The sequence below is a fragment of the Pagrus pagrus genome (assembly GCF_965226575.1).
Source record: "Pagrus pagrus genome assembly, chromosome: 12".
Taxonomy (NCBI): domain Eukaryota; kingdom Metazoa; phylum Chordata; class Actinopteri; order Spariformes; family Sparidae; genus Pagrus; species Pagrus pagrus.
This window is the reverse complement of record NC_140196.1, coordinates 8,815,328-8,842,380: the sequence shown is the minus strand read 5'-3', so window position 1 is coordinate 8,842,380 and position 27,053 is coordinate 8,815,328. Positions and strand designations below refer to the sequence as shown.

The 27,053-nt window shown below is 40.4% G+C and overlaps 2 protein-coding genes across 7 annotated transcripts; both read left to right on the top strand.

The window, feature by feature from the left end:
* Window positions 1–13,512: 13,512 nt before the first annotated feature.
* On the top strand, window positions 13,513–20,374 carry kif2c (kinesin family member 2C). 6 transcript variants are annotated; one of them, XM_084368515.1, is made up of 23 exons: window positions 13,513–13,601; window positions 13,804–13,889; window positions 13,987–14,081; window positions 14,230–14,331; window positions 14,552–14,600; window positions 14,685–14,720; window positions 15,362–15,532; window positions 15,810–15,923; window positions 16,249–16,346; window positions 16,639–16,734; window positions 16,829–16,883; window positions 17,004–17,166; window positions 17,334–17,424; window positions 17,530–17,593; window positions 17,810–17,901; window positions 18,017–18,159; window positions 18,575–18,788; window positions 19,023–19,133; window positions 19,242–19,309; window positions 19,406–19,484; window positions 19,570–19,650; window positions 19,757–19,850; window positions 20,017–20,374. In XM_084368515.1, exons 2-23 carry the CDS (start codon window positions 13,829–13,831, stop codon window positions 20,076–20,078), a joined length of 2,139 nt encoding a protein of 712 aa, XP_084224641.1. In that variant the 5' UTR covers window positions 13,513–13,601; window positions 13,804–13,828; the 3' UTR covers window positions 20,079–20,374. The 6 variants fall into 6 exon arrangements, with proteins under 6 accessions (XP_084224641.1, XP_084224637.1, XP_084224642.1 ...); XM_084368511.1 differs by having other exon boundaries at window positions 14,685–14,729; XM_084368513.1 differs by having other exon boundaries at window positions 13,518–13,601; window positions 13,807–13,889; window positions 14,685–14,729.
* A 1,302-nt stretch (window positions 20,375–21,676) lies between these two features.
* On the top strand, window positions 21,677–27,003 carry selenot1a (selenoprotein T, 1a). Its single transcript, XM_084368330.1, has 6 exons — window positions 21,677–21,875; window positions 22,924–23,034; window positions 24,774–24,900; window positions 25,905–25,992; window positions 26,198–26,360; window positions 26,479–27,003. The coding sequence occupies exons 1-5, from the start codon at window positions 21,736–21,738 to the stop codon at window positions 26,317–26,319; spliced, it is 588 nt and encodes a 195-aa protein (XP_084224456.1). The 5' UTR covers window positions 21,677–21,735; the 3' UTR covers window positions 26,320–26,360; window positions 26,479–27,003.
* The last annotated feature ends 50 nt before the right edge of the window (window positions 27,004–27,053 follow it).

The window sequence follows — 27,053 nt, the reverse complement described above, 5'->3', positions numbered from 1 at the left end:
AGAAATCCATCATTTTACGGTGCAATTAGTTTTGTTGCAAGTCACTTCCAGGAGCGAGAGAGCGAGGAAGGAAGTTGGCGAATGAGACTAAATGTAACGTGAATAAAACTTTAATACATGACCGCATCCTTGACCAGATCAGATAGATTTTCATTTGCAACAAAGAGATGGAGGGATGACGCATTTCTGTTGGCATCGCCTTGGCTCCTCCGTGTTCGGACCTTTAATGTCCCCGACAACCTCTGTAGTCTCCTTTAGCCTCTTTTTAGACACTTGAACGCTCTGTAATTCAAACATGGGATATTTACCGCCATGTTTTATGTTGCAGACCAAAACGTGAACATTTCTTAACCATGTGTTAACCACCGTATTTCAGGCATTTAACCAAAAAGCTGCAAAAATGCAAACTTATTTCCGGGTTTCAGGACTTATTCCTGATACACCCTATTGTGGTTGTTTAACAATGAAAACAACAACTCCCATGATCCCACGCTAGGCCTACTTCACATCATCAAAAAGACCCCAAGAAGCAGAAGTTACGTACTGTATGTTTAAGTACATTACACAGTGTTGCTCCTTGAACCTTTCCTAGACCGATTATCAGTCTCATTTTTCAAAAGTGAAATAAGGGTAACGAGGAGAATAAGATTATACAAAACAGTTATAATAAATCAAGGGTTCGACCAAGGTTCATTTATTTGTCATTCTAGCAGGCAGGGTTGCACAACAACCTGCAAGTTGTAGTCTATTTCTTTTTCACGGTGGAGTGCAGAGGATCAGTTAAGGAGTTTCACAGCCCGAGGAAAAAAAAGCTGCTTCGTAGTCCGGTGTTAAACGTATGCATGTCTGTGAACTAACGTACAGATAAGAGCATTAATGGAACATCACAGTCAATAAATCACATTAACGTGTGCATACATCCTCACTGTAAATCTCCTAAATGTGTGCTTCTGCACGGTACCGCGAGAGCAGAGGATGTAACTGGTGCTTTATGGAGCCTCCCCCTCCCTCCCTCCGGTGTGTGGGCCCAGATCGCAGCTGATAGTCCAGATAACACGATCTCCCAGTGCCAACTCCTGACCTGTGTGTGGAGGTGAGATCAATGGAGGAAAAGAAAACACAATGAGGGAACAAAAGAGTGAACTCGTGATCTGGTGATGCTGGTGTCGGTGTGTGTGCATGTGTGTGTTTGTGTGTGAGTGTGTGCACTGCTTGGGTGGCCCGAGGATGAGCGCCCATTGTTGCTGGAATTCAATAGGGCTGATTAGTAAAGAAATGTGTGTGTGTGTGTGTGTGTTTGTGTGTGTGTGTGTGTGCGTGTGCAAAAACATGCACTGGCATGCGTGTCTGTGTGAAGCAGGGGGTGGTGTATGTGTTTGTACTTTTGCACTAAGCGCAGCAGAGAAGAATGGGGGAATTAGCTGTAAAGCCAGTGAGAAAGCAGACTTCAGGGTGACATACCACACAAATCTGAGGAATGGGGATTGTTTCTCTCCACATCCACAGCGAAGCTTTGTTTCAATAGAGCAACTCTCTCGCAGCCGGACAGAAAAGAAATATGTATATAGCTGAAGAGCCGCTGTAGAATTCGAAAAACACAAATGAACCCACAATAATCCAGAAGTTTGTCCTCAGTGTGAACCTCAAACCATTACTGGCATTTTAATTAAGTAAAACCCCATTTCCAAGTTTCCTAACACTAATATTAGTTTTGTCTCTGAAATAAGGATGAAACACCTCGAAATTAAATTAACAGAGGAGAGGCAAGTCTTTATGTCACATCCATCACACAGTTAGTCTAAGTTGTGTAATTTGTGTAATTGAATATTGCCTGTAACATGACGTGAAATATTGAGTATCAGTTTGACATTTTGGAAGAGGGTTAGATGAGAAGAACGACACCACTCTCAAATCTGTCATTTTCAATATGAAGCTCGAGCAAGAAGATGGTTAGCTTATCTTAGCTTAGCACACAGACTGGAAGCAGAGGGAAACAGCTAGCCTGACTCTGACCAAGGTTTAAAAAAAATCCATCTTCCAGCACATTTGAAGCTCACTAATAGGCATTGTATACCCTTTAGTTATACTTCCACCTTATAAATTCAACATAAACCACTTTTTGTACAAATTTAACAACTACAATGCGTTGATTGATGAGCTTAAAGGAAAAGTTCACCAGTAAAAGGGTTAGGGTCTTTTACCTTGCTACTAGCTAACAGTAGGCTCACATACACACAAAAACAGCTCACTCTTCTCTGCTCATGCATGCGCAGTTGTTTTTGTTAGTTCACCCATTCGTCCAGATTCGCTACATTCAACTAGGAGTGCTGTTTCAGCTGTTCATGAAACACTGACTGCTCTTCGCACTCTGTAGCTCTGATGGTACCAACCAACGGTCCAGTTTGTCCAGTTTCAAACGGTCCAGTTTGAATGCACCCCGAAGTGGCCTACATATTGTAAATAATACAATAATTCATTATAATAATAAATAATAATCCCAATAAGAATGTTACTATCCCTTAAAGGCAACACATTTAACATTTAAAGTGTGTAAAAACGCGTAGACCTTTGTTATATGTTCAAGGTATGTGTTTCAATTTGTTGCCTATAAACGGCATCATATCCTGTAGTCGCTAAAACTTTGGGTTGATACTGCAGAGAGTGTAGAAGGAAGTTAGCGAGCTAGCTAACCAGCCACACCTTTTTTTATTAAACCATTGTTTGTGAGAGAGATGAGATGACATAATGTTAATCAACGTGAATGAAACTTTACCTCAACACATTACCTCATCCGCGAACATCTAACTCCCATGATCCCTTGCTCCTTCACAACATCCCCATGCTACGCCTTTGTTATTGTTTTGATTGAGAAAGCCTTAGCGACATAAACTATGAACTATGCCTTTAATTTGCGGCACAAATGTTGGCTTTACACGTAAACACTTCACATTGAACCCTGTCAAATAATGCCATAGCTCTCATGTATTGTGTCCAAATAATAAATATAGTAAGGATACAACAGATAGCGAAAACAGCAAATCATTTCTGTGATTGCATTGACAATGTAACTAAGCATTTTGCAGCCTTTTGTAAATAGCGGTGACGTTATTGCGAGAAGTCTTCTTTCAAATCTCCCGTTAATCAATCCATGCACACTCGTTTAATCACACAATCATCTGTTCTCTCACCGTTCTGTGCCTGTGTAAATCTCCTTTGAGAGTCGAGTTTCCCTGCTGACTGCCCGTATTTATACGTGTTCCTGCGCTGTGATTGCACGCTGCTCCAGATTGTTGCTCTGACTGGGTTCTTCTAATCATCTCTCGCAGAAACAGAGGAAGAACGAGATCAATATTTACTGAAAACGCTCCTCAACATAACAAATGTGTTTGTAATCTATGCCCCCTGTGTGTGTGTGTGTGTGTGTGTGTGTGTGTGTGTGTGTGTTTGTGTGTGTGTGATATACCTTGGCCGTGACCGGGCCTATTGAGGGGTGGCAGGAGGAGGAGGAGGAGGAGGAATACGAAGTTCCAGGCAATCATGCAGACAGGCGGGAGGGCCCGTATAGTGTAAACATGTTTTAAATAAACAGGAACCAGCGTAATGCCCTTTTAATTGATTCATTCTGTGCTTTGCTGTTTACAGAAGGGCCTAAATATGAGCCTCGTAAGGCAGAGGCCTTGTGTTTATAAGTGGTTTGTTTAGTTCAAACAATAACAGTTTGAACACCAGACGGAGTTGTGGATCAGCCGTGATGTGTTGTGCTGTGTTGCATTTTTTTGTTGTGCTTTTTTTTTCACGTTCTCTTCGTCGCCCTCTTTGTACATGTGTGTGTTTTCCATTTTAGGGGAGAATAAAGGAGCTAAAGCAGCTCGCTACAGTACCCCACTGTCTCCTCTTTACAATTTGCAGGCCAGCCAGGGTACGTCGGTGTGTGTGTGTGTGTGTGTGTGTGTGTGTGTGACTGAAGTTTAAATTGTAGCCACAGTGTAATGATATGGTGGCATGGCATTGAGGGGTACTCCAAAGGGAAGGCGGGGGTTGGTAATTAAACATATGCAGACACAGACACATACAGAGGGTGAGACACACACACACAGTCAGACACACAGAGAGGCAAAGAAAGAGAGCAAAGCTAAACACATCCAAGTGGGGTAGTAAAAGCTAATGAAGGCTCAGCGCTAGGCTGGCACAGACAGCCATTTCATGTGGTGAAGAGGAGAGGAGGAGGAGGAGGAGGAGGAGGACTGGGCCAGGCTGGGGAGCAATAAGGCAGAGCCTTACTCGAGAGCAAGTTAGGCAAACCAGAGGATAAACTATAATTGACACCATACATAAGAGTGGTTTTCCAATATTGTTTGTCTCAGGCACTGCCAGATCATTGTCCATGCCATGCAAAAGGCAAACAATGGCATTAACACGTTTGGGGAGCAGTAGCAATAAAAGTAACACTACAGTGTTAGGAGCTCATTACAGTAAGTGTTCAGAGTGACATTTCTCTCATTATTTTTTTCTTTGTTCAGATTTCTTGGTCATACTAACTACAAATCTTATATTTGTGTCTTACCTGATGAAGACTGATGGCATAATTCTGCCATCGGGCGCCTTTCTCAGGCGGCACTGTCCTCCCTTTGGCTATCTGCATGTTAGCGTTTTCAAAATCTGCATCGCTACAGTAAACAACAACAACTGCGTTCGAGCTAGCAGCCCACAAGCTGAAAGTGGCAAGTTAGACCAGCCTAACTTGGACGGTAACGGTACGAAGCTAACGTCGCTTACCTTTAATTTTGCAGGAATTACGCAAAAGCCCTGGCGAGCCCTGACGATTTTAGCATCACATGCAAAACAACTTCCATCCTACACTATTTTGCTGGGGCACCAAACGGGACATTACATATCATGAGTCAGAGCGACTTTATGTGACCGAAACGGTTTTGTTAATTAACCAAAATCTTCATCTTGTTGCGTAATGTTTGCACTTTGCTGAACCCTACAAGTCTTCTTGTTTTAAAACTGGTGAAACTATCATCTGCCCTGTGCAGTACGATTATTTCATCTGTTTCCAATGCAAGTCAGCTTGTTTCAAGACTTTTGTAGACAGTAATGTCGGCATCTTGAAGGAAGACAGAAGAAGACCAATCACTGCACTAGATTAAGGGAGAATGGCACACATGGGAGACATGATTTGGGGAAATGTTTATTTGTAAGAACACTTTTCGCAATTATCTCACTGCACCGGCAGATTTTTCACTTAAAGGGGCACTATGTAGTTTTGGAGAAGACATTCACATTTAAATATTAACATTAATGAGGTAATAATCGAAGTCAGAATTTATTTATTTTTTTTCCCATAAGCTGTTCTCAGAGGAAAATAAGGTCCCCAGAACATTGTTTGGAGCTAGAAAGGTGGCAGAGTCCGCCACATATAAACAAAGTGAAACAGTATGAAACTGTTGTCCTTTAAGGTCAGTTTGTTTATTCAGTTTATTCGGTCAGGAAAACGAAGAGACTTTGTTTATCTAGTTTGTTTAGGCTAAAAAAAAAAAAAAAGTCAGTGAAGATCTTTGTCTGCTGATTAAAGTTGCTTCACTAAAACTACACAGTGCCCCTTTAATATAAGGGAATAAGGCTTCTAGGATTCAACAATAGACAGGATTGACTTGATAAGTTGGATATTTTCGTAGCGCGTCCCATCGCTGTGGTTTCAGAGAAGGCTGTAAAACTCTGGGTATAAATGTAGAGAACTGTGGGGTCCACATGTTGTAGCCTGCACTGTGCAAGCAAACATATGACTTCTCTGGTGAGTCCCGTAAAACGGAAAAAAAAGAAACACTGGTGGGTTTTAAGGATTAATTTCAAAAGCATACTAACACATCTCTGCGCTATTCATGGTCTGTGGTTTCGACTGGTGTTCCCTTGAAGAGTTTGTATGCAGGCCTGCAGTATCTCAATCTTTATGGTTCATAAAAAGAAACTTATTGGGTTCAGGAATATAATTTACGGGCTAATTTCCCAGCTGTGGATGAAACTTTGTTTCAGATGTGTTTTGTTCTGTCACTTAAGTTTCAGTGGAAAAGGTTTAAATTAAGCTTCAAGCTGAAAACCTGATTTTTCCCTTCTTAACTTTTTCACCTTCTCTGCACTGTAGTGTCGATGGAAAACTGATGAGGACCGACGGGGAAATTGTGAGTGACAGAGGGGCCCTGTGGACTAGTTACTGACCAAATGGTAAAACAGGGAAACCAAGAGCTGCACCCTGTTACTGAACGTGTGTGTGTGACTGTTGGCATGAAGCAATAACACTTATGGAACTCAATACCGTAGCCCACAAGACATTAATGCTATTTATTAAAAATGTCAGATTATATCACTTTAAATGTTAAATTTGGTGTTGCTGATTTTGCGACTGGTTATATAAGTTTGTGTTACGCACATACAGCTCAAGCATGAAAATATCTAGCTTTTTCCACATATATATTTATTCTTTATATCATATGTTGACTAAAGCTCTCACATTGGACATACACAATGCTGAATGCTATATGTATAACTTTCACTGTGTCCTTCAACATCTGCAACATGCTCTGACCAACAGGGGGCAGTTTACAGCAAAACAACAACGGAAGTGATTTTAGTCGAAATTTCAAAAAGTGATTATAAATTTATCACAACTGGAAGTGTTCATCTGATCGATCAAAAGAGGCAAGACATTTACATTTGTGCACAGGCGACCACACACAAGCACGTGAATGTCCACAAATACACACGTGAGTAAGTGAAATACACCGCTGAGTCATTAGGAAGCAAACGCAGATATTCACACATGCAAATGGCTGCATGTATTTTGTAACCGGCGGCAGAATTCAAGTTTAAGATTCATTCACATCCGTCACTCCGAGCACACAACACCTCTCTCCTGAGTGCATGAGCCAACAGGTCTACCTCACCTGCACTCTGGGGGAGACTGCACTGTGCTGCTTAGCATGGTAACCAACTCACTGACATCTCATGTAGCTGATTTGTAATTTACAGATAATTACCAGTAAATAGCACAGGGTAGTGGTCTCCAAGGAGAAGATGAGGTGGATGGACCTGAGGTGCATCAACACTTTGTTGGCATGTATGGGGCCCTTGCTGTTGAGAATAAATTGATGATTTTATTACATCTGAGAGGTTTTCTTGTTTTTTTCCACGATTTTCTGCACCACTTAACATTCAGGAAAACTACCTGAGTTTTCCTTTCTTTACTCTTCAACTGCCCCACTGAAGATCACCTGTTGGGTCAGCCATCTGTGCTTCCTTTTTCCATTGCAAACTATTTTGCATCTGTTCTTTGTATGGACTCAAATAATTCTATCAATCTTTTAAATCCTCCCAATTTTGGTATGAAACCGTTTCGATTGCCTGCTATCAGCAGAGTCGTGTTATAGTCCTGGAGAAGTGACCAACTTGTGGACCGACAAGCCATTCCCGTGGTGTAACTGCAGCTGTGTGTGCTGCCCCTGACCACTCTTAACTGCAAAGAACAAATAAATAAACAAAATTACAGGAAACAAATAACACTTGCCAGCTGGGCAAACTTAGGTGGCCGTTGGCACAGGCTCAGGTGTGTGTGGCTGTCAGAGCTCAGAGGTGAATAAACTGCTCACTGAACTATTTCACTGCTTGAAATGATGTATTTGAAGAGCGGTCTATATGGCAGCTTTTCTTAAATGATGGGCCGGGAACCAAAATGGGTCACTGGCATGTTTCAGAGGATCCCCACATGCCAAGAATACTAATATGCTTTAATGAGTGAATGTTCCAGACTCACTCTGTATTTGCTCAGTTTGGCTCCTTGGCTGGAGAAGTTTTTTTTAAATCCCTGCTGTAGCTACGTTGTTGGACGCACACTAAGTTCAGTTATGAAGCAATAAATCACACCAGACCATCAATTGGTTGACACTATAGAAAAGCACTCTTATTTTCTATTATTGGCTCTCATGTCTTGTTAGTGCTGTTTTTTCCAAGTCCAGAGTTTTGTTCTGTTTGTAGCTATATTGCTCTCTGCTGGCCATGTTGTATAACGCAACAGGCATCCTAATGTTACAGAGATGTGAGATTCCTTTAAAAAAGATGCAACACATTTCATAAAAAGGGGATTTTACAGAACGGATTGATTAAAACAGTAGGTTCACAATAATTATTTGTGTTCTTGCAGTCTTCCCATAACCTTACATGTCTGTATTTTGGCTTCACCGTGAGACGTGGCTGTCAAAAATCAAGTTTACTCTGCAATCAAGAGTTTCTCCGTGAGCCAAAATGTCTGAATCTTGCCCAAATGCAACATGCTAATAAGTGTTTGTCATAGAATTACGTAATATATTTATTTACTCTAGCTAAAACCGAAATAAAGAGACAGGAGGGTTGAAGGACCGAGTAGATCAATACTCTTCTTTTCTTCTACGACCTTCCTGGGTGGTTTGTTAAGTGTGTTCAGCTCACGTACTGTATGCATGTGTGTTTATTTAGTCTGTATAGGGGAACAGAGCCGCGGCCTCTGCCAATTTTCTTTACACTGAGAAAATATGCTTTTGGACGGATGGAAAAAAGGGGGAGCAGTTAAACAGACTCAGGGCCAACAGATACAAGACCCCTTCTTCCTCAAATCAACCACCAGCACGACCAACCCTCCAGTTGTGCTGCTGCTTTTCCATGACTGCAGTCTCCACACGGCGCAGAGCTGTAGGGAGTAACGAGACTGGCTTTTTAAACGAGAGCCTCTACTGCACTTCAGTTTATTCCTGTGAAATATTGAATCCTTATCAGCACGAGCAAATCGGTGTGTAACAGGGTTGGTCCGAGAGGGAGGCTCAGCAGTATATTTTCATCCAGTGCATAGATCAAATGAAAAGGATAAGTCTAATTTATGAGAGGCCGAGTAAGATAACAAACTCCTCTGAACATGGACGAGCACAAATCTTAACGAAACAAAAGCCTTCATGATAAGACACAGACCACCAGAATGCTCAGATAGACGGACACGTGGATACACTTTAACGACAAACTCGAACCAATAAAGTATCGTTGATTGATTATATGCATTCAGGAACATCCACTGATGATTAATCTCTCTCTTTGTGCCCTCTAATTAGTTTTACTCCCAGATTTCATGTGATATAATGTTAGAAAGGGGGAATAATGGGGAAGGATGTGTTAAATTGATGATGTAATGTAACTAAGTACATTTACTTAACACTGTGCTTAAGTATTTTGAGGTATGTGCACTTTAGTTGAGTATTTTCCATTTTCTGCTACTTTATATTTCCACTCCAGCACATTTTGGAGACAAATTTTGTAGTTTTACTCCACTACATTTATCTGATAACTTTAGTTGCTAGCTACTTTGCAGATTACATGCTGCATCAGAAACATTTTAATTAAATTATTATTAATAATATTCAGTTAAATGTTAAATTTTGAATCTGACTCATTGTATACAGTATATACATACATGAAATCATATATACTTTAACTTGTAATTTACTTTTTAGACTTCAGTACATTTCATATCAGTTACTTTGAGACATTTACTCAAGTACTACTCATATAGTTGTCTTTCACTCTGGAATATTACAGAATATTGAACATCGGTGATACACAATATATGTCAAAGTACTTCATACATGTTGGGACAGGGCGACAAAATCAACTAAAGACCATCAAGTGACTGGATCACACCAACCATAACGCCCGTCAACCTGTCGACACTCCAACCCATGAGTACTCAGTAATCATTATAATATTATCTTTCTATTATCTTAGTCTGTTCACCGTGCTGCCATCTGGCAATAGGTACAGAAGTACATAGTACGTTGCCGTACTGCCAGACTGAGAAGCTGCTTCTTCCCCCAGGCTGTGGGACTGCTCAAGTCATCGGTCCACGCACCAGTTCACTCCACAAAATAGTTTGTTTTGGTTTTGTATTATTTTTCTAAGGAGATTAAACTAAATTTCATTTTGCAACCACTAATTATTACATTAGTGCTCAGTACTCATGGGTCAGACCAAACTCAGCTTTCATTTGGATCTCAACTACACACCTGTAAAGTTTCATGACTGTATCTTCACGGTTGTGGCACAATCGCACTACAGTTCCTGTGTTAGCTCCTTGTACAAAAAGTGTCTCCAGGACCACATTTTGCCACGATGACACACACGGTGAAAAATATTACCAGCCGACAGTGGCGGGCTCAGGATGTTTTAGGGGCAGGGGGAGAAAAAATTAAAGGGGCACCAGCCAGCAGAAAGGGCACTAAAAGGGCACCCTGGACAGCACTTTTGCTGCGTTTTCTCGAACATGGGGGCACCAAAATATCAAAACAATGTGATTTTTGATTAATAATCATCAGATTTTATGACAAAGTGGGTAAAGGCAAGTATTAAAAACAAGTAGAACTGTCATGTAAGTTCAGAAAATGACATCACTTTACTGTAATGCAACCTTTACTTATGCCATATCACAACAAGATGATTCATAGTCTCAAATCTCAATAATGATGTAATATCCATCTATTGCCCATTGAGCAAATGTCTTCTGCGGGTGTATTCGGGCACAAATCACTCCCTCATAAAAGTATCTAATAGCTGAGGGTAATAACGAGGTATACTGAGCTCAAGCGCCCACATGGCGTCATTTTAAATAATTAAGATGTAGAAAAAACGCACAGAAAGGACCAAGTAAAGACACCGACGAGAAACCTTTTTTTTTTAAATGCAGCAGACAGAAGTTTAAAAGCTTGTTTAGCCTACTCCATCCACTCAAGGCCACTGAGGAAGTGTTTAGCCTGTGAGAATGGATAGACTGACTGACTGACTGGAAGGGAGGAAAAGGGGGGAGGAGCGCTCGGAGCAGAGAGCATTGACGGGGAGAGGAGGGTTTGAGGACGAGAGGAGAGGAGGGTGTAGGAGTTTGGGGGATGTGAGGAAGAGAAGGAGGAGGGGAATACCACCCACTAAGCCAGTTGTGGAGAGGTTCTGGGGGTTGGGCTGCTCACAGGAAACAGTTGTGGCTCCATCCCAGGCCTCACACCGAGCAGCTCTGGGCCACCCAGTCACCGACAGACAGACCTACCAAATGGCCTGGCCGGGCCAAACCGACAGGGATTTGTTTATTTTTCATCCTTTGGCGGTGGGGGGAAAATTGTTCAGCACAAGCTGTTTATTAGACCTTTGATTTGTCATGTGTCAGCGTTCGCTTGCGGGGAATGTGTATACATAAGTCCAGCTTGTGTATAGTTAGGAGGTTTGGAGGCTGAGAGGGTGTGGGCACGGAGGAGCGGGGAGGCTGGGGGGGCAAATAGAAAAGAGGAAAAATGGGAAGCCTCCCACGCTGAAGGCAAGGCTGAACTGCATTATGGGTCATTCTCCAGCTGTCCCTGATTGTTGATGTCACGGGGGACTGAGCTGTTGTGCCTGGTTTGCAATGGGTGTGGGGAAAGAGGGAGCATGTGGACAAACACAGGATTCCTGCGGTCACATGGATGAAATGCAGTAGGCTAAACGGATCAGGGTTTAACAGAATTTGATCAGGAAACAGCACAATAGTCACTGTGGAAGCAATCAAGTCATTGATTCACTGCAGCTCGGCTTTGTTATAAAGCTGCTAACTGATTCGAAACCTGGCGCTCTGTGACCTACAATCAGGGATATTTAAAAACAGATATATTACCTGTAGGCTATACGTACACGACATAGACAAATCACACACAATTTATATCGCCCATCCCTGAATGTGTGCAACAAATGATTATTTTCACTGTTGGTTAATCTGTCGATTATCAATAAGTTGTCTAGTCTATGAAATGACGATCAGTGTTTCCCAGGGTCCAAGACGACATCGTCAAATGTCAAAGATATTCAGTTTGCTGTCGAGGATAGGGAAACATTTAAGAAGCAAACCAAAAAGAAATCAAATCAATTAATCAATTATCAAAAATAATTGTTGATTAATTTAATAGTTGACAACTAATCAATTACTCAGTTGATCGTTGCAGCTCTAAATGGCAGTCAGCAGTGATCTTTATATAAAAGACTTCTTTTAATTGTTATTAATCACTTATAACTGAAGCAGCAGTGCAGTAAGAAGAGTAACACAACGCCCGCAGGAGCTGCCTCTGGCAAACTTCATACTGTCAACGCTCGATTTGACAATGTTTCAGGAAACTTTCCTTCTTCATCAGTTTGATAAAGAACAGAAACCACAGCGTAACTCGACGGCTTTCGCTTGTCAACTTTCACCTCTTTTCTGCATGCCAGCTTTTCCCACTGGACTGACAGAAGTAGTACAAAAGGTCCAAATCTCCAGCCAGTTAGTCAGACTCATTTGAAAACCCACAAGAAGGAATTTAGCTGATATATTTTTACAGACGTGCCCAATCTGAAACATCATCAGTTAGTAAGAGGCAGATGGTCTAGTATCATGACTCCAGATAGTTGAGTAATCATAATGAAGCTTTAAAATGACGTTTTTATATTAATGTCAGATTGCAATTAAGAGTGAGGAATTCAGTAAACAGGCATTTTTTTCAGAAAATTACTTTTCCACAAGACATATTTATATGAGTTTAAACTCTAATGGCATGTAAACATGTCACGTTATATACTGTCCTTGGTATGTCATTGCTGTTACTCCTGCTTTTAAGTACTATGAGGAAATGACAGCAGGTTATTGGTAATCAAAGATATCAGATCTAAGAAGTATTATCATGTTGCATGAAATGTAATTACTTGTAGCCTACAATCTGTTTGTAGTAGTTTTCTTTCTTTCTTTCTTTCTTTCTTTTTTTTTTTTTTTTGCAGTTGGCTGTCATTACAATGGCCATCCCTAACAGAACCAGGTGGTGGCAGTATAACACTAATTTGGATTTTACCTATAAAAGCCATAGAGGAAGGACGAGAACCAATCACATTTTTAAACAGCAGAAGCGCCGTTTAAAACGTTATATTTACTTTTCTTTAATTTCTTCTTCTTCTACTACTTATTATTATTATTGGTGTTGTTACTGTTGTTATTATTATTATTATTATTATTATTATTGTTATTATTATTATTATTGAGAACATTACAAATACAAACAAGGCACAATTACATGTCTTTCATGTATATTCATTGAAAATGGTTTGCAACATGTTAAGCAAAAATAAAAAAACAAAAAACAAAAATTACATCCTGCTAAAATATATATATAAAAAAAATACAATGCTGGGGAAATCTCAAAATTAGTTAAGCGTATGAAAACAACTCTTGTCTTAAACTAACTTTAGTGACTTACTTAAACTAAGGTTTCAGCTCAGATTAGCACAATGTTTAAAACTGGGTTTAGTCTAAAAGTATCTACTTATATGTATAAAATCCTTCCCAGTAACAACACAGTAAACAAAGCATATATTTATAAATAACAACATGAGGAAACGTCTGACAAACAGCTGACAACCCGGACACTGCAGGAGCTAACTACCTCCGGTAGGTGGCGGTGGTGACACACACAGGAAGTGAGCTGCCGTTAAACGTCAGACACGAAGAAGAAGTTCAAATCTTGGGCGGCGTTAAGTTTGGCACGTAGGTAAGTTTGATTCTGTCGTTAGTCGGTTAGAAAAGATAAACAAACAAATATAAAAGGATTGTATGGTTACAGCTCGATTATATATTTGTTAATGTATCGATGAAAGGAGTGTGAGGTTTTGTAGCGGACCACAGCAGACAGATAGCGCGAGTTAGCTTGTTACCAAGAGGCTAACGTTACCTGAATCCTGATTTCTCTCCAGCAGCACACTCACAAGGAGATAAAAAATGGAGGGCAACCTGTCCAGACTTCTCGTTGGACTCTCTGTACAAATCAGTCGAAGTGACGGTGAGCTCACGTTGTTTTCGCTTTTTCCAAATAATACCGTTTTGGCTGCGTTAGCAAAGCCTGACTTTGACTCGCCGTTTGTTTGTATGATAAACAGGTCGAGTGCATCTGGCGACGGTGAAATCCGTGGATGGCGTCAAGTCCACGGTTATGGTGGAGTGGAATGAGAGGAACATCTGCCGAGGAAAAGAGGTCAGTCAGACGTGTTATTTTAGCGATTACATGACCCATCCAGCCATCTCTTAAACGTTCATTATGACAGACTTCATGTGTTTAAGCAAGCTGACCTCTTATCTAAGTTAACGTTACTGTATTCTTCCTCTTGGCTGATTTATTTCAGGTTGAGTTGAGCGAGTTATGTACACTCAATCAAGAGCTTTTGGACCATATAAACAATGCAACCAGCAGAGCTGCTGATCCACCCCTTCCTGCTCCAGACAAGGTAAGTGTTAACTTGTACTTTTCCACATAACAAAGTACTGGAGCTGCTTCTTGTCAGTGTCAAAGGTTGGACACTATTTCACATTTTCATTAATATAATCTTATCTGAGCTGCTTCCTTTTTCTGTCCGACAACATAAGACGGCTCACTTTCTCAATAACAACTAAAGAACATATAAGGTATATGACCATTTTGTTCCTCTCTTTTTGTCTCTTCCGTAGAAGTATGAGGGTCGACTGCGCTCATCCAGGATTCCTGCCCCTGCTCCCTGTATGAAAACATATTGTACTATTTCATTTATACGTTGCCATGTCCTGTAGTTGGTCTCCTAACGGCTCATTTTCCTTCCAAAAGCGTCTGCTCCGGCAATCACCAATGCTGAAGAGTCAGGTCGGAAAGGCACGCATGCTCATCCTCTTAAATAAATTATTTGCATTTTTTAAATCAGTCCTTTGGTGATTGGATGGTGTAAGTTAATAAAACTCACACCCCTCAGAGAGCTGATCTCTACTCACTGGCCACTGATTATGCGTAATTAATCACCTGCTTATGGACAACTTTGGATGATTCTGGGCAGCACTATCTGTTTTTGTCCATCAGCTCTAGGTCTGGGTGGGAATAAGAGGAGAAAAAAGGAGTGCTATCTACTGATGATGAAGGCACAGCATTTATCCTTTGAGGATAAAGTGGACTGTGATGATGCAATGCACTGCTTTTTTCTTTTCAAGAATTTGACTGAAAGTAACATTATTATTCTTCTGTCAGTAACATTTTCATGTGCAAGTATAATCAAATATTTAATCACCTGGTAGATTTTAGCTCTTCTGTACCTAGTTTGATCTGTCATGGCTCACTTCTCTGCTACTCTGGGTGTCTGAAAGCTCACTGTGTGGCAAACTTCGCTGTGATCACTTTTGATTTATACCAGACTTTGCATTACATTTAACCCCAACACAAACAATGGTAGCAATATTTCACACTGACACTCTGACTGCAGCTGTCTGACTTTGATTTTTGTCTTTGACTTTCAGTCAACCGGTCTCAGGTCAGGCAGACCTGTTTGTTCCAGGCCCCGGCCCCTGTTCCAGCACCGGTCCAGACCTCTGAACCTTCTGGAGCAAGCCCAGAGACGATCCGCCCTGAACTCCCTTCTTCTTCTTCTTCTTCTTCTTCTTCTTCTTCTTCAGTCCTGACGAACTCTGGTTGGTAGTGATCCTCTTAAAAAAAAAAAAAAAAAGAAAACTCTTCTATGTCTGCTAAATGCACAAAATGGTATGGTTTCTGCCCTTATTCTGAAAAAGACTATTCCTTTCTTACTTACATGGCTAATGAAAAGGAATATTTAACTAATATTGCTATTTACATCCAGCTGTGCAAACTCCAATATTTTACTTGAATAACAGTTAGCTTTCTTTGCTCAGTCATTTATAAATATTTGTCATATTTATAAACCTGAGTCTGTTCTCCTGCCTCATCTAGTGCTTCCAAATCAGCAGCGTAGAAAGAACGAGACCAAATCATCCCTGGCGCTTGTGCGTGAGGCAGTAAAGGAAAATGATGCACCTGAGAAAATGCCTCCACCGCCTGCAAGGGGTCAGTAAGATATTTTACACTGACATATCATGTGTATGCACCGATTTCCTTTTTCTACAGAAAGTCCTTCACAAGTCCTTTTTTTTTTGTCTCATTTAGCACAAAACAGAGTTGTTGTGTATGCACATGTGGATCATATCACCTCCATGTTCTATGAGAATAAGAACATGGGGTGCATGATATGAGGGCACATACTCGTTTTGTGATTTGAATTTGTTGGTTATTGCAATGATGACAATGAGATGTGGTGCTATTTAATGTTACTGAATGTTTTTAAATCTGCTGACAAAAAAATGAAAGTATATGTTATCCGTATGCACTTTAGGCAGAAGAAAGTCTGTGGCTCCCCAAGAGCTTAACAAAGCCAACAAAAGGCTGTCGTGTGTTGGAAAGCCCACAGACATGCAGAACAAGAGGGGAAAGGTGAGATTTCTTTCTCATTCTGCCATTCATGACTTTTTTAAATGTACTGTATATCATATCAGAGGTTTACAGTTTCCCTTACAAGCAGTTACTATCAGGTCCTTTGTATATATAAACAGTTACCATGAAAATCTGTATAAAAATAAACAACTCACACAGACACATCAAAATAATACTTCTTGGACTTGTTATTTGTATCTATTTTTCATTGGAAAAGTTTGATTGGACCTTTTTAAACGAGAGAAAAGTTCATTTTCATATTTTATTTACGTTCCTTTTGGTTTCCTTTAAGTTTGGAGAACCTTCTCGACCAAACCAGAAGTTCTACGACATGATCCAAGACTTCAGAGAGACCTTGGAAGTAACCCCTTTATCAACTACTGACCACGTGAGTTTGTACTCGGGACAATGTGCCTTGTATGAAGCTGCATGCTGGTGTGCCATTATAGCTCATACTTACAACACATCTTGTGTTTTTATAGATTGAACCTCGAAGAATTTGTGTGTGTGTCCGCAAGCGGCCTCTTAACAACAAAGGTATACTAGGAGTGACATCTCACATCCTGTGTACAGTATCTTCTGATTATAAAAGAAATGAATGACTCTGTAGAGATATTAGCCATCGTAAGTTGACTTTTACTTTCTTGTGTTTTCCAGAGGTCACTAAAAAGGAGATAGATGTGGTGTCTATACCTGGAAATGGTGCTTTGCTGGTTCATGAGCCAAAGCAGAAGGTGGACCTGACCAAGTACCTGGACAACCAAGTCTTCCACTTTGATTACTCCTTTGACGAGACCTCCACCAACGACATGGTCTACAAGTAATGGCCTCATTCCTCCTTTTATTTAGTAAAACAAAAACTGGATTTGATGGAAGGTTTTCTAGATAAGATTGGGTGTTTATAAGCTGTCACTGGTCATGCATGCTGCTATTTTTTTAAATGTTTTTTTAGTTCAATTCATGACGGGTACTATTTTTTTTCTTTAGGTTCACAGCCAAACCTTTGGTGCAGTCCATTTTTGACGGTGCAATGGCAACATGTTTCGCCTATGGCCAGACAGGAAGTGGGAAGACTCATGTAAGAAGGCTCTGCTTGCTGTACAGGCTTGGCGTGTCTTGAAGCAGGATTTTCCATAATCAGAATTTATTCATTTTTTGCTTGTTTGGTACATTTTCTCACTAGACCATGGGAGGTGATTTTGCAGGGAGGCAGCAGAACAGCGCTAAAGGAATCTATGCCTTGGCAGGTAGGAACAAAAGCATTCACAGTGGCTCTCTGTGCATCTCATAAGAAAGGAAGTAGTTAAACTGGGTTTTCACATTAAGCTCACCAACAGGAATCAGTCAGTCTGCTTTATTTGTATTTGTTAGTCAGGATGAGTCCTATTGCATCTTCGTTGCTTTACCCTTTAAACTACAGAACCATTCAATTGGCCTTTTTACATGAGTCTTTCCTTCTCCAGCTCAGGATGTTTTCACCTACATCAACCACAGGAGATATGTTAACATGGATCTCTCTGCCTACGTCAGCTTCTTTGAGATTTACAATGGAAAAGTAAGATAAAAACCTCTCCTCCCATCTCCATGAACACATTCATTGTGAATATTTTACTGAAATATCAACTTATTCAAGTGTTACCCTTACACTGAAACATATTTTTGGATTGTAGGTGTACGACCTGCTGAACAAGAAGGCCAAGCTCCGGGTTCTGGAGGATGACAGACAGCAGGTTCAGGTGGTGGGCCTGGAGGAGGTCTACGTGTCCACAGCAGAGGAAGTCATCAAGATGATACAGATGGGCAGTGCATGCAGGTACTTGTGTGTTAAGTGTAGAGATCAGTCTTCAGATCAGATTGCAGTCTTACGGTACATATAATAGTAGTTTTTACCCTCACTAGTCGGCGCAAGAAATAATAGCTGGTTAAACTTATTGAATATGTGCAGTGCTGTTTATGGATTAAATAGTGCTCAATTTGGTTTGCTTGAGTGTTTTCTTACTTTTAGAACGTCAGAATAGCAACACATTAATAAAATATGTTTATGGTTTCACATCAATATTTCAACTGCAACTTCTGGTTCAATAAAAAAAGGAATAACTCCTTAAAACTGTTAGCCTAGGAGTTAGGACAGTGTGCAATACCATATGAACAGCATTTACTTCATTTTCTGACATTTGTGTCATTCTGATCTCTGCTTTTCCGTTTCTTCTCTCCTACTGTCGATCCAGAACATCCGGCCAGACCTCTGCAAATGCCAACTCCTCCCGCTCTCATGCCATCCTCCAGATTGTCCTACGCCGAAACGACCGTGCCTCAACACTGCACGGCAAATTTTCGTTGGTCGATTTGGCTGGAAACGAGCGCGGCACAGACGTCAGCAGCAACGACCGCAGCACTTTGGTTGAGACTGCAGAGATCAACCGCAGCCTGCTGGCTCTTAAGGTAGACTGCAGTGGAGTTGGAGTGCGCACATCAGAGAAATGAATAGCTGTGAGCTGCAAATTGAGAAGAGTCCATTTTCTCTCTGGTATCTCAGCTGGGGTAGTAACCAAACCATGGCTTTGTCAAATTTAGACCGAAGAATCTGTTCAATTATTAAATATGCATGCACAGAACCTAAGAGAATGTTAAAAGTCATACCTTACATGCCTGTTTGTTCATTCTTGTGTCCTGTAGGAGTGCATTCGTTCACTGGGAAAGAACAGTGATCACATTCCTTTCAGGATGAGCACTTTGACCAAGGTCCTCAGGGATTCCTTCATTGGAGAAAAGTCCAGGACCTGCATGGTATGTTTGGCAATCAGTGTATTATGTTGGATTTCATTAAAATGCAGATGCACACCAATCAAGCACACAAACAGTGGTGTGAGTATGTGTCCTCGTCTTCTTCCACAGATTGCCATGGTCTCTCCAGGCATGGCTTCATGTGAATACACAATGAACACGCTACGTTACGCTGACAGGTACAAATTTAGCTAATGAGGTTTAACTTTTTTTTATTAAAAAGACTATCATGCTAGGGAACAAAACTTGAAACATGTTCCTTCTCTCTTTGACAGAGTGAAGGAATTGAACGGCAATTCCACGTCCAGCGGAGCAGCCAAGGTACAAGAGCCTTTGGACAGCTCCACAGAGGAGGTGAGATTGATTAAAATCATAGTTTATGTTGATTTAGTGTATTTATAGTTAGTTTAACTTTTGCTGCTTGCTGTGTGTGTTATAGGAATCTGTTGTGGATGCCAGTGTGTATGATGCCATATCTCAAGTGGCAGAGTTGGAGGAGAAAGTCTATGTAGAGCTGAAGGTAGAGTTGGAGGACGTCTTCTCTTCTTTACAACATACAAGTGATAATGCCATGTTTGTTTTATTCGGCTTTAGTCCTCAAACATTAATCTCTTTTTGTTTCTCAGAGGGTAAATGACTTCGTCAAGGCGATGGAGCAAACCTCATACAACATCAAGGAGGAACTTCCTGACCTGGTGGATCACTCCCGGAAGATACTGGGTACGAACCACAGCTTGATCTTGGTTTTCCATTAGTTTAGCAAAATATTCCGATCTAACATCAAATGTTGAACAAGCCAAACACCAACAACATTACGTAAAACACCAAAATCTTGGTGTTGAGTGTGCGTTACCTTTGTTCATTAAGTCTTATCTGTCATCCACAGACATGGTGTTGGCTTTGCAGTCTGCTGTGGACCAGGAGAGCCTGGCGATGATGAAACACTAAGACGAACCCACCCACACAGCTTCTTTTTTGTTTTTATTGCAAAACGTTTTAAAGCAATTACCGTTTGATTTTATTGTATTAAGGACTTAAATAAAGAACATGCATTTAGACACTATCTCATTGAAAATATTGCAAGTCTTGTAAGAAACCGCTTTGGGATCTCCGGGTGTATATTGTTCGATGCGGCACTTTTCGCTGTAGATGTTTTACCATGAATAAAGTTGGATGCTACTTTGGGAGCAGCAGCAGAAATTCTATTAAAAATAATAAAGTGTATTTTGTTTTTACTAAAAACACATTTGGCTCTTTTGAGTGGCATTTCTTTTATCAGATATTTGACAAGAGAATACACCAATATGACGTGCCCTAAAGTGATTTAAGGGATGCTCAGTATTTACTTTTTAGACTCAGATAAATCCATACGTGATCACTGTTTGATCAGAGTGTATTGACATAAACTTTGTATGTAGTTTATGGATTTACACCTACACCACAACTAAAAATACAATATGATCCTCTGGCTTCACTACAGTTGGAAGAAGGAGCACACAGCCGTCAACCCCCTGAGAGGGTTAGAAATTAAAATTTACAACAGAATTGTTAAATACTCCATTTATTATTTCCTCAGAAATTAATGAAAATGTCAAGTGAAAAACCACCCTAAATCACAATGTTAAAGAAAGTGAGAAAAAAAGTCCCGGATTTGTCCCTTTTATCCGGATCAACACCAAAAGTTACAGGGGTTTATTCTGGGCTGAGATCCATCCTCCATCAAAGTTTGAAGGAAATCCATTCAGTAGTGTTTGTGTAATCCTGCTGACAAACCAACAAACAGGCACAGTCAAAAAGATAATCTCCTTGTTAGGATCACAAGCATTTGAGAGGAATTAACTTCATGCAAACTAAACTAAGCTTGTTTTTTTTTTCATTTCAGTGTCCACTTCCAACTCAAATTTTCACACAAAATACACAAACCAACATAATACACAGAAAATGACTTGGTCAATGACTAGGTTTGGGGAAAGAAAAGTAATCAGAGGAGAAAGATTCATTGACCAAACGCTTTGCTTTAATGACTGAATGAATTGAAGAAACAAACTGACCTTAAAGGATAACACAATGTCATACTGCTTATATTTGGCGGACCCTGCCAGCTGGGATTGGCTCCAGCCCCCCTGTGACCCTGAAAAGGATAAGCAGTGTCATTATAGGCTACATTATAGAAGGTGTCCAGGGCCATTTGTTTATTTAAAAAGATCTCAGCTATTTAATTGTTCTATATAGATTATTTGGGCTTTTTTTTTTAAAGCAACAAAAAATTAGTGTAATAAATATTTTTTTACTCTACGCAGACAGTAATATTTTAATGTAATATATTACTTTAAAATGAAGGTAACTAGTAATATTTAATATATTGGTGATTACCTCATTAATATTGTAAACACAGTGTCCTTTTTTAGAAATGCTCAGTAAACTATAGCGTACAGGGTGTAGGACAGTTGAACAGCCACAACGGTAGGGGGCGCTGAAGGTGCGCGCCAGCCGTGTGTAGAATCCACGATGAGAGCGAGAGGAAAAGGAGGGACCAACCAACGGACCGTCCTGATCAACACACCTCTCCGTCGGACCGAGTGAGGAAACAGACCCCGGAACGCGGATGGCGATGAAGTGGTTGCGTTTTTCGCTCCTCGTCTTGGGGGTTTTCTCGCTGTGCTGCGCCACCGCCGGTGACAGCAGCGGCGTGAAGAAGATGAAGATGCAGTTCGCCACGGGACCTCTCCTAAAGTTTCAAATTTGGTGAGCAGACGAGCGAAAAAATCTGGCGAGTCATTGCGAGCTAGCTAGCTAGCGTTCAACTCCCCGGCTAACAACAACGTTGTGGGGCCGACATTCGGAAGAAGCTAGCTAACTCACATGAGGGTTGCTCGCGTTTACACGTTGTAGGAGGAGCGTTTCTGTTTTGTTAGTTATTTATTAGCGAAATTACTCAACCACTGTGCAAAACATGTTGTGGGGGTTCCTGTTTTTTCCCCCCAGTTTCTCGACTGAAACATGGCCCCGCTTCCGCTGTCAAACATGCGAGTTACCGAGCTAACGTCAAATCGAGCTACGTTAGCCACCAGTCTTAAACATATTTTCTTAATGTCTCTCTCTGTTATTTATGTTGATCACTTCGAGTTGTCTTATTGTTTGAAGGTAGTAACATCATTGTTTAAATTATTTTTCCTCGTGTTGTGGATTAACGTGTTCATTGTAATTTATGGACAATGGGATTATGATAAATCCCTGTAAAGTGCTCAGTCAGTGGAAATACTTAAAGCCATTTAAACATTTTAAATCATGCTGGAAAGTTAGCATAGCTCACTGAAATGTACTGGAGACAATACTTTAACTTTAAGTTATAAATCATTAACAATAGTAACGTAACGTGTTGATCATTAACGTGGGGGGTATGCTAATCACAATTTCACATGATTTTAAGGTGTTTTTGTGTAATGCAACTACAAGTAAAGTAAACAAGAACACAAATCAAACTGTTGTTTTTTCTTTCTATAAAGCGAGCAAACATGTGCCATAAACAGGCATGTAGCATTGGAGCACAAAGTATTGACTGTAAAGTAGGCTAACATGCTGCTAACAGGAATTTCACACTGCCACCAAAACTTTCCAAGAAGAGGAAAACATTATTTACAGTTCGCATGAGCTTGATCTCAAGGCTATCTTCATTGTCAGTTGCTGTGGCTGCCTTCTGTCCCTGTTTGTTCTTGCAACTGTACACTGTGTGTGTGTGTGTGTGTGTGTGTGTGTGTGTGTGTCTCTAACAGTGTTGTTTGTCTTCACACAGCATTTCCTGAGGGTACAAGCGGGTGTTTGAGGAGTACACGCAGGCTTTGTACCAGCGGTACCCAGACATCCGCATTGAAGGGGAGAACTATCTTCCCATACCCCTCTACCGGTAAGAGAGAGATTGTCTGCTTTGTCACAAGTGGATTATATCCAGATTTGTTAAAGCTGAATGGGATTAGCTGCGATTTGACTGAGGAAATGGAATTCCCATGCAGTTTACTCTTATCTGGTCGTGGATTTGTCTTTAGTAGTTGTAGAGACAAAACCACTGGCCCTAAAAATGATGAAGTTAAAGTCAAAGGTGCATCATGTTATAAATGTGGGTTATTATCTGAGCTACCGCAGGAATTGTTTTCGCTTTTTGATTGTAGTTATTTTAAGGGAAGTGTTAGTATGACTCACACACACTCAATTGCCAGTTTATTAGGTACATCTAGCTAAAACTAATGGTCTAATACAGCTGTATAGCCCCACTGTATATCTACTTTCTTTTGAATTGTTTCAAAGGGAGCCCTCATCTTTCAAGTCATTGTAAAAATCCTCACCCTCCCATCTTTGCGGAAGGCTCGACTTCCCTGTTGTTTCCCCCACAATGATGATTATCGGGATAATATTGTGAACTACAATAACTTAATCCAGCATAATCATGACACAATATTTTCATATCGTTCCAGTTGTACTTACAGTTGTTCCTATTATTCTGTCTTCCATATTTATGCTATTGAGGATAGGCTTAACATCGGAAATTTAATTGTGGTCTGTGAGCTTCTGTAAAGCCTGTTGGTTCTTTTAATAAGATTGTCAGTGATATAACAATAATTTACCTTGATCTGTGTCTCAAACTGCGCTGTGTTGGGTCCTTGAATTTGAGGGAACTGGGCCTGAAAAGCCCTTGAAAAGTCATTGAATTTGATGTGGTGTGAAAACCCGGGTTACTTTTAGAAAGATGTACGTAATAAACTGTCCACTGAGTGTATATTTCTGACATTATGAATATGTGGACTACATGAAAGCTTTGTCATTAATGCTTTGAGTCGTCACAGGATTTCCACCACATATTTCCACAATTATCTGACATTTTATAATAATGTGTTGCAGCCCACTGATTAATATTCCTGAACATTTATTTTTCAATCTGTTTTGTGCACTGTTACAGATACAGACTGATATTTTTACTCTGCTGAAATTTTAATTGAGAGTCTGTCAAGCATCACTGGCACAAACTAGTCTCAACGTGGGACTGGTTTTTGCAGTTTATAATCCCAGGTGTTACAGTTAGAGGTGTGGTGTCACTGACACCCTCAGGTCCTCATCAGTTGAACTCTTAATAAACACACTGGAGATTTGCTCCATTTTAAAAAAAGAAGACACTGTTTCTTTCTGTCTCTGTAAGAAGAGAGAAACCTGTCGTGCTACCAGTTACACATTTCGAAGTTCAAAGGTAGTAAAACCGGAGCAAACAGGATTCTGGCTCTGTGTTACCCATAATCATTGCTGAAATGGAAAATAAGTATTTGTATGCGAGGAAGCCATGGAGCTACACAGTTGATTTGCAATCCCTTTTATTTGTTTTACACAATGAAGCTCAATTTGTATAAATTGAAGCCACACCCTCCTGTCAGTGTTTTATTAGGACGATGTCAGATATACCTTATTTTCTACACCTCAAATAAATATGCTGACTTTGATCAGGAATCTCAAGAGACTTTGGGTATTAGACTGTTTATTAGACAAAAGAAGCGATTAGAAAGTTTTTGACTGATTTGATGTCTATAACGAGCCTTTTTGCTTTGTGTGCCCATTTCTAGAAATGGTATTAAAAGTCACTTTCTTTTTTTATTTCCTCAGACACTTTGCTTCCTTCCTGTCTATGTTCAAACTGCTGGTGATTGGGGTGATTATTATCGGCAGGGACCCATTCACCCTCCTTGGTATGCAAGCCCCAGGCATCTGGGAGTGGGGCCAGGGAAATAAGGTAAGGTTTACTGGAACAGTCGGAGGCATCAAAGCTCCGATCCTCATTTTCATGTGTGAAAGAGGGTGGAGGCAGGATGTTGGTAGGATGCAGCTGAGCATTTGTTTTGCCTCCCCACAGATACCACACAGAAGCACAAACTGAATATAGATATGGAGTAGTGGGCTGTAGTTTGGCAGTGTGTATTCAGACCCATGGGATTTCATTAGCAGTTAATTCAGAGTCTTCAGACTGCTGTTCGGTATTGTTTGTGTGTTATCCCCAGGGTTACACACATGCCAAAGGCTCAGAGAGAGACTGGCCAGTGACGGCTAACATCAGATGTATGCAAATAAAACAATCTTGCCCTCGGCTACGCTTGTGTTTTAACAGAAACCGAAAGCTTGGGCTGATAAAATGGAGTATGGTTGTGGTAGACCAACAGATAAGTATCAGAAAACCTTGTAATTGTATACAGAGTAGATACAGATCAAATATGCATTTGACTGATAACAGAGCTAGTCGGATTGTCTCCTCTGTGTGTTTAAAGCTGCTGTAGGTATACTTTCAGAATGATTTAGGTAATATCGGGTTAAATTTTGTTCACATCCTGAGATCTGACTGCGCCCTAATGTCATCAACCATGAGGGAGAGCTGTGTGTGAGGTGTGGCACATAAACACAACTCTGTCCATTTCTGACTGAGAGAGCAGGCAACAAGAAACAAATGGAGCAAAATGAACTGAGAACCTCTTTTTATAAATGGCAGCTATCTTAAAACTCCAAATTGAGGTCTGTAAATCATCCTGTTTGTTCAGAAAATATCTAAAACAAGTAACCTGTCAATCGAGAATCGCATTCATCTCACGTGGGTACGTTTAACAGTATGTTTCCAGTGTGTGGCTCTTCAGATCAATTGAGTGTGCAAGAAGAAAACATGCAAGTGTCACAGGCAGCAAAAAAAAAAACAACCTGAGAAAATAGTTTTTGTGCAGAACTTTATTTATGATCTCCTGTTTCTTTCAGATATATGCCTGCATGATGGTGTTCTTCCTCAGCAATATGATCGAAAACCAGTGTATGTCTACAGGAGCTTTTGAAATCACATTAAATGGTGAGTCAGTTATTTACCGTCTGGCTTTATTGACTGAACAACTATTTTTTCTTAAGATTGATTTTAAAATGTTTGCAGTAATTTGTTTTTCTACAGCTATAAAACTTCTAGGAACCTGTAGTACCATTTCATAGCATTACTTTGTAACGTTAAAATATTGATGAAGTTGTGTGGTGATGGATCAAAACGTGTTGTCTTTCCATAGATGTGCCAGTGTGGTCCAAACTAGAGTCAGGTCACCTGCCCTCCATGCAGCAGCTTGTGCAAATCCTGGACAACGAGATGAAGATGAACGTTCACATGAACACAAAACCACACCACTCCTAACCCTACCCCTCACATCCTGGCTGAAGCTAAAACCCCTCCATGTAAGTATAGTGGTGTTTACAGTCCTTTTTTTAAAAATTCAGTCTTTTGAAGATCTTATAATCTGTGGAAATGTTCATGTATTTAAAGTGATCCACCCTCTCCTCTCTTCCTGTGTAGGTTTGAGGTGGGTTTCTCACAGGGCTGTGAAGTGATGTTTATGAAGGTCTGCGCTGAAGGCAGGAAGACTGCTAGCACAGACTGGATGCCCCCATCACTCTTCACCATGCCCCTTAGAGACGTCCCGCCCCCGACGCCAGAGTGGGATACATGGCAACATTGCCGGCCATTTTGTCATTTTCTTGTACTATTCCAACTACTGCAGATTTCATCCAGGTGACATCAGTGGTCCCGTATGAAGAGATTTAACATTGATTACTTCTAGTCTTTAACTTGTTGCATACAATTGATCTGTGTGAGTAAATAATCGTGTCATTTGTACCACTGAGCCATATGTAGAATTTTAAGTTTATTGTTCTATAAGTAGCTTAGCCATGTAGAAAATGCAACATTTAAAAATCTGTCATCACTGTTGTGGAAATAACGACTGTGTCTTGGTATGATTTCTGAATAATTTTTATATTTACATAACTTGGAGGAAGCTAAGAAGATTAATAAAACCTATTGTAACTATTTAACGGTGAAGCTGTGTTGTGGTGTTGATGTTTACTGATTGATGTGATGGAACAGGGTGT

What these genes read in the sequence shown, in the direction of transcription:
- kif2c (XM_084368511.1), top strand. Translation starts at nt 13,829, where the DNA reads ATGGAGGGCAACCTGTCCAGACTTCTCGTTGGACTCTCTGTACAAATC. An exon ending in CCCTTCCTGCTCCAGACAAG is followed by an intron (nt 14,332 to 14,551) that starts GTAAGTGTTAAC and finishes TCTCTTCCGTAG; the next exon opens with AAGTATGAGGGTCGACTGCG. An exon ending in TGGACAGCTCCACAGAGGAG is followed by an intron (nt 19,485 to 19,569) that starts GTGAGATTGATT and finishes TGTGTGTTATAG; the next exon opens with GAATCTGTTGTGGATGCCAG.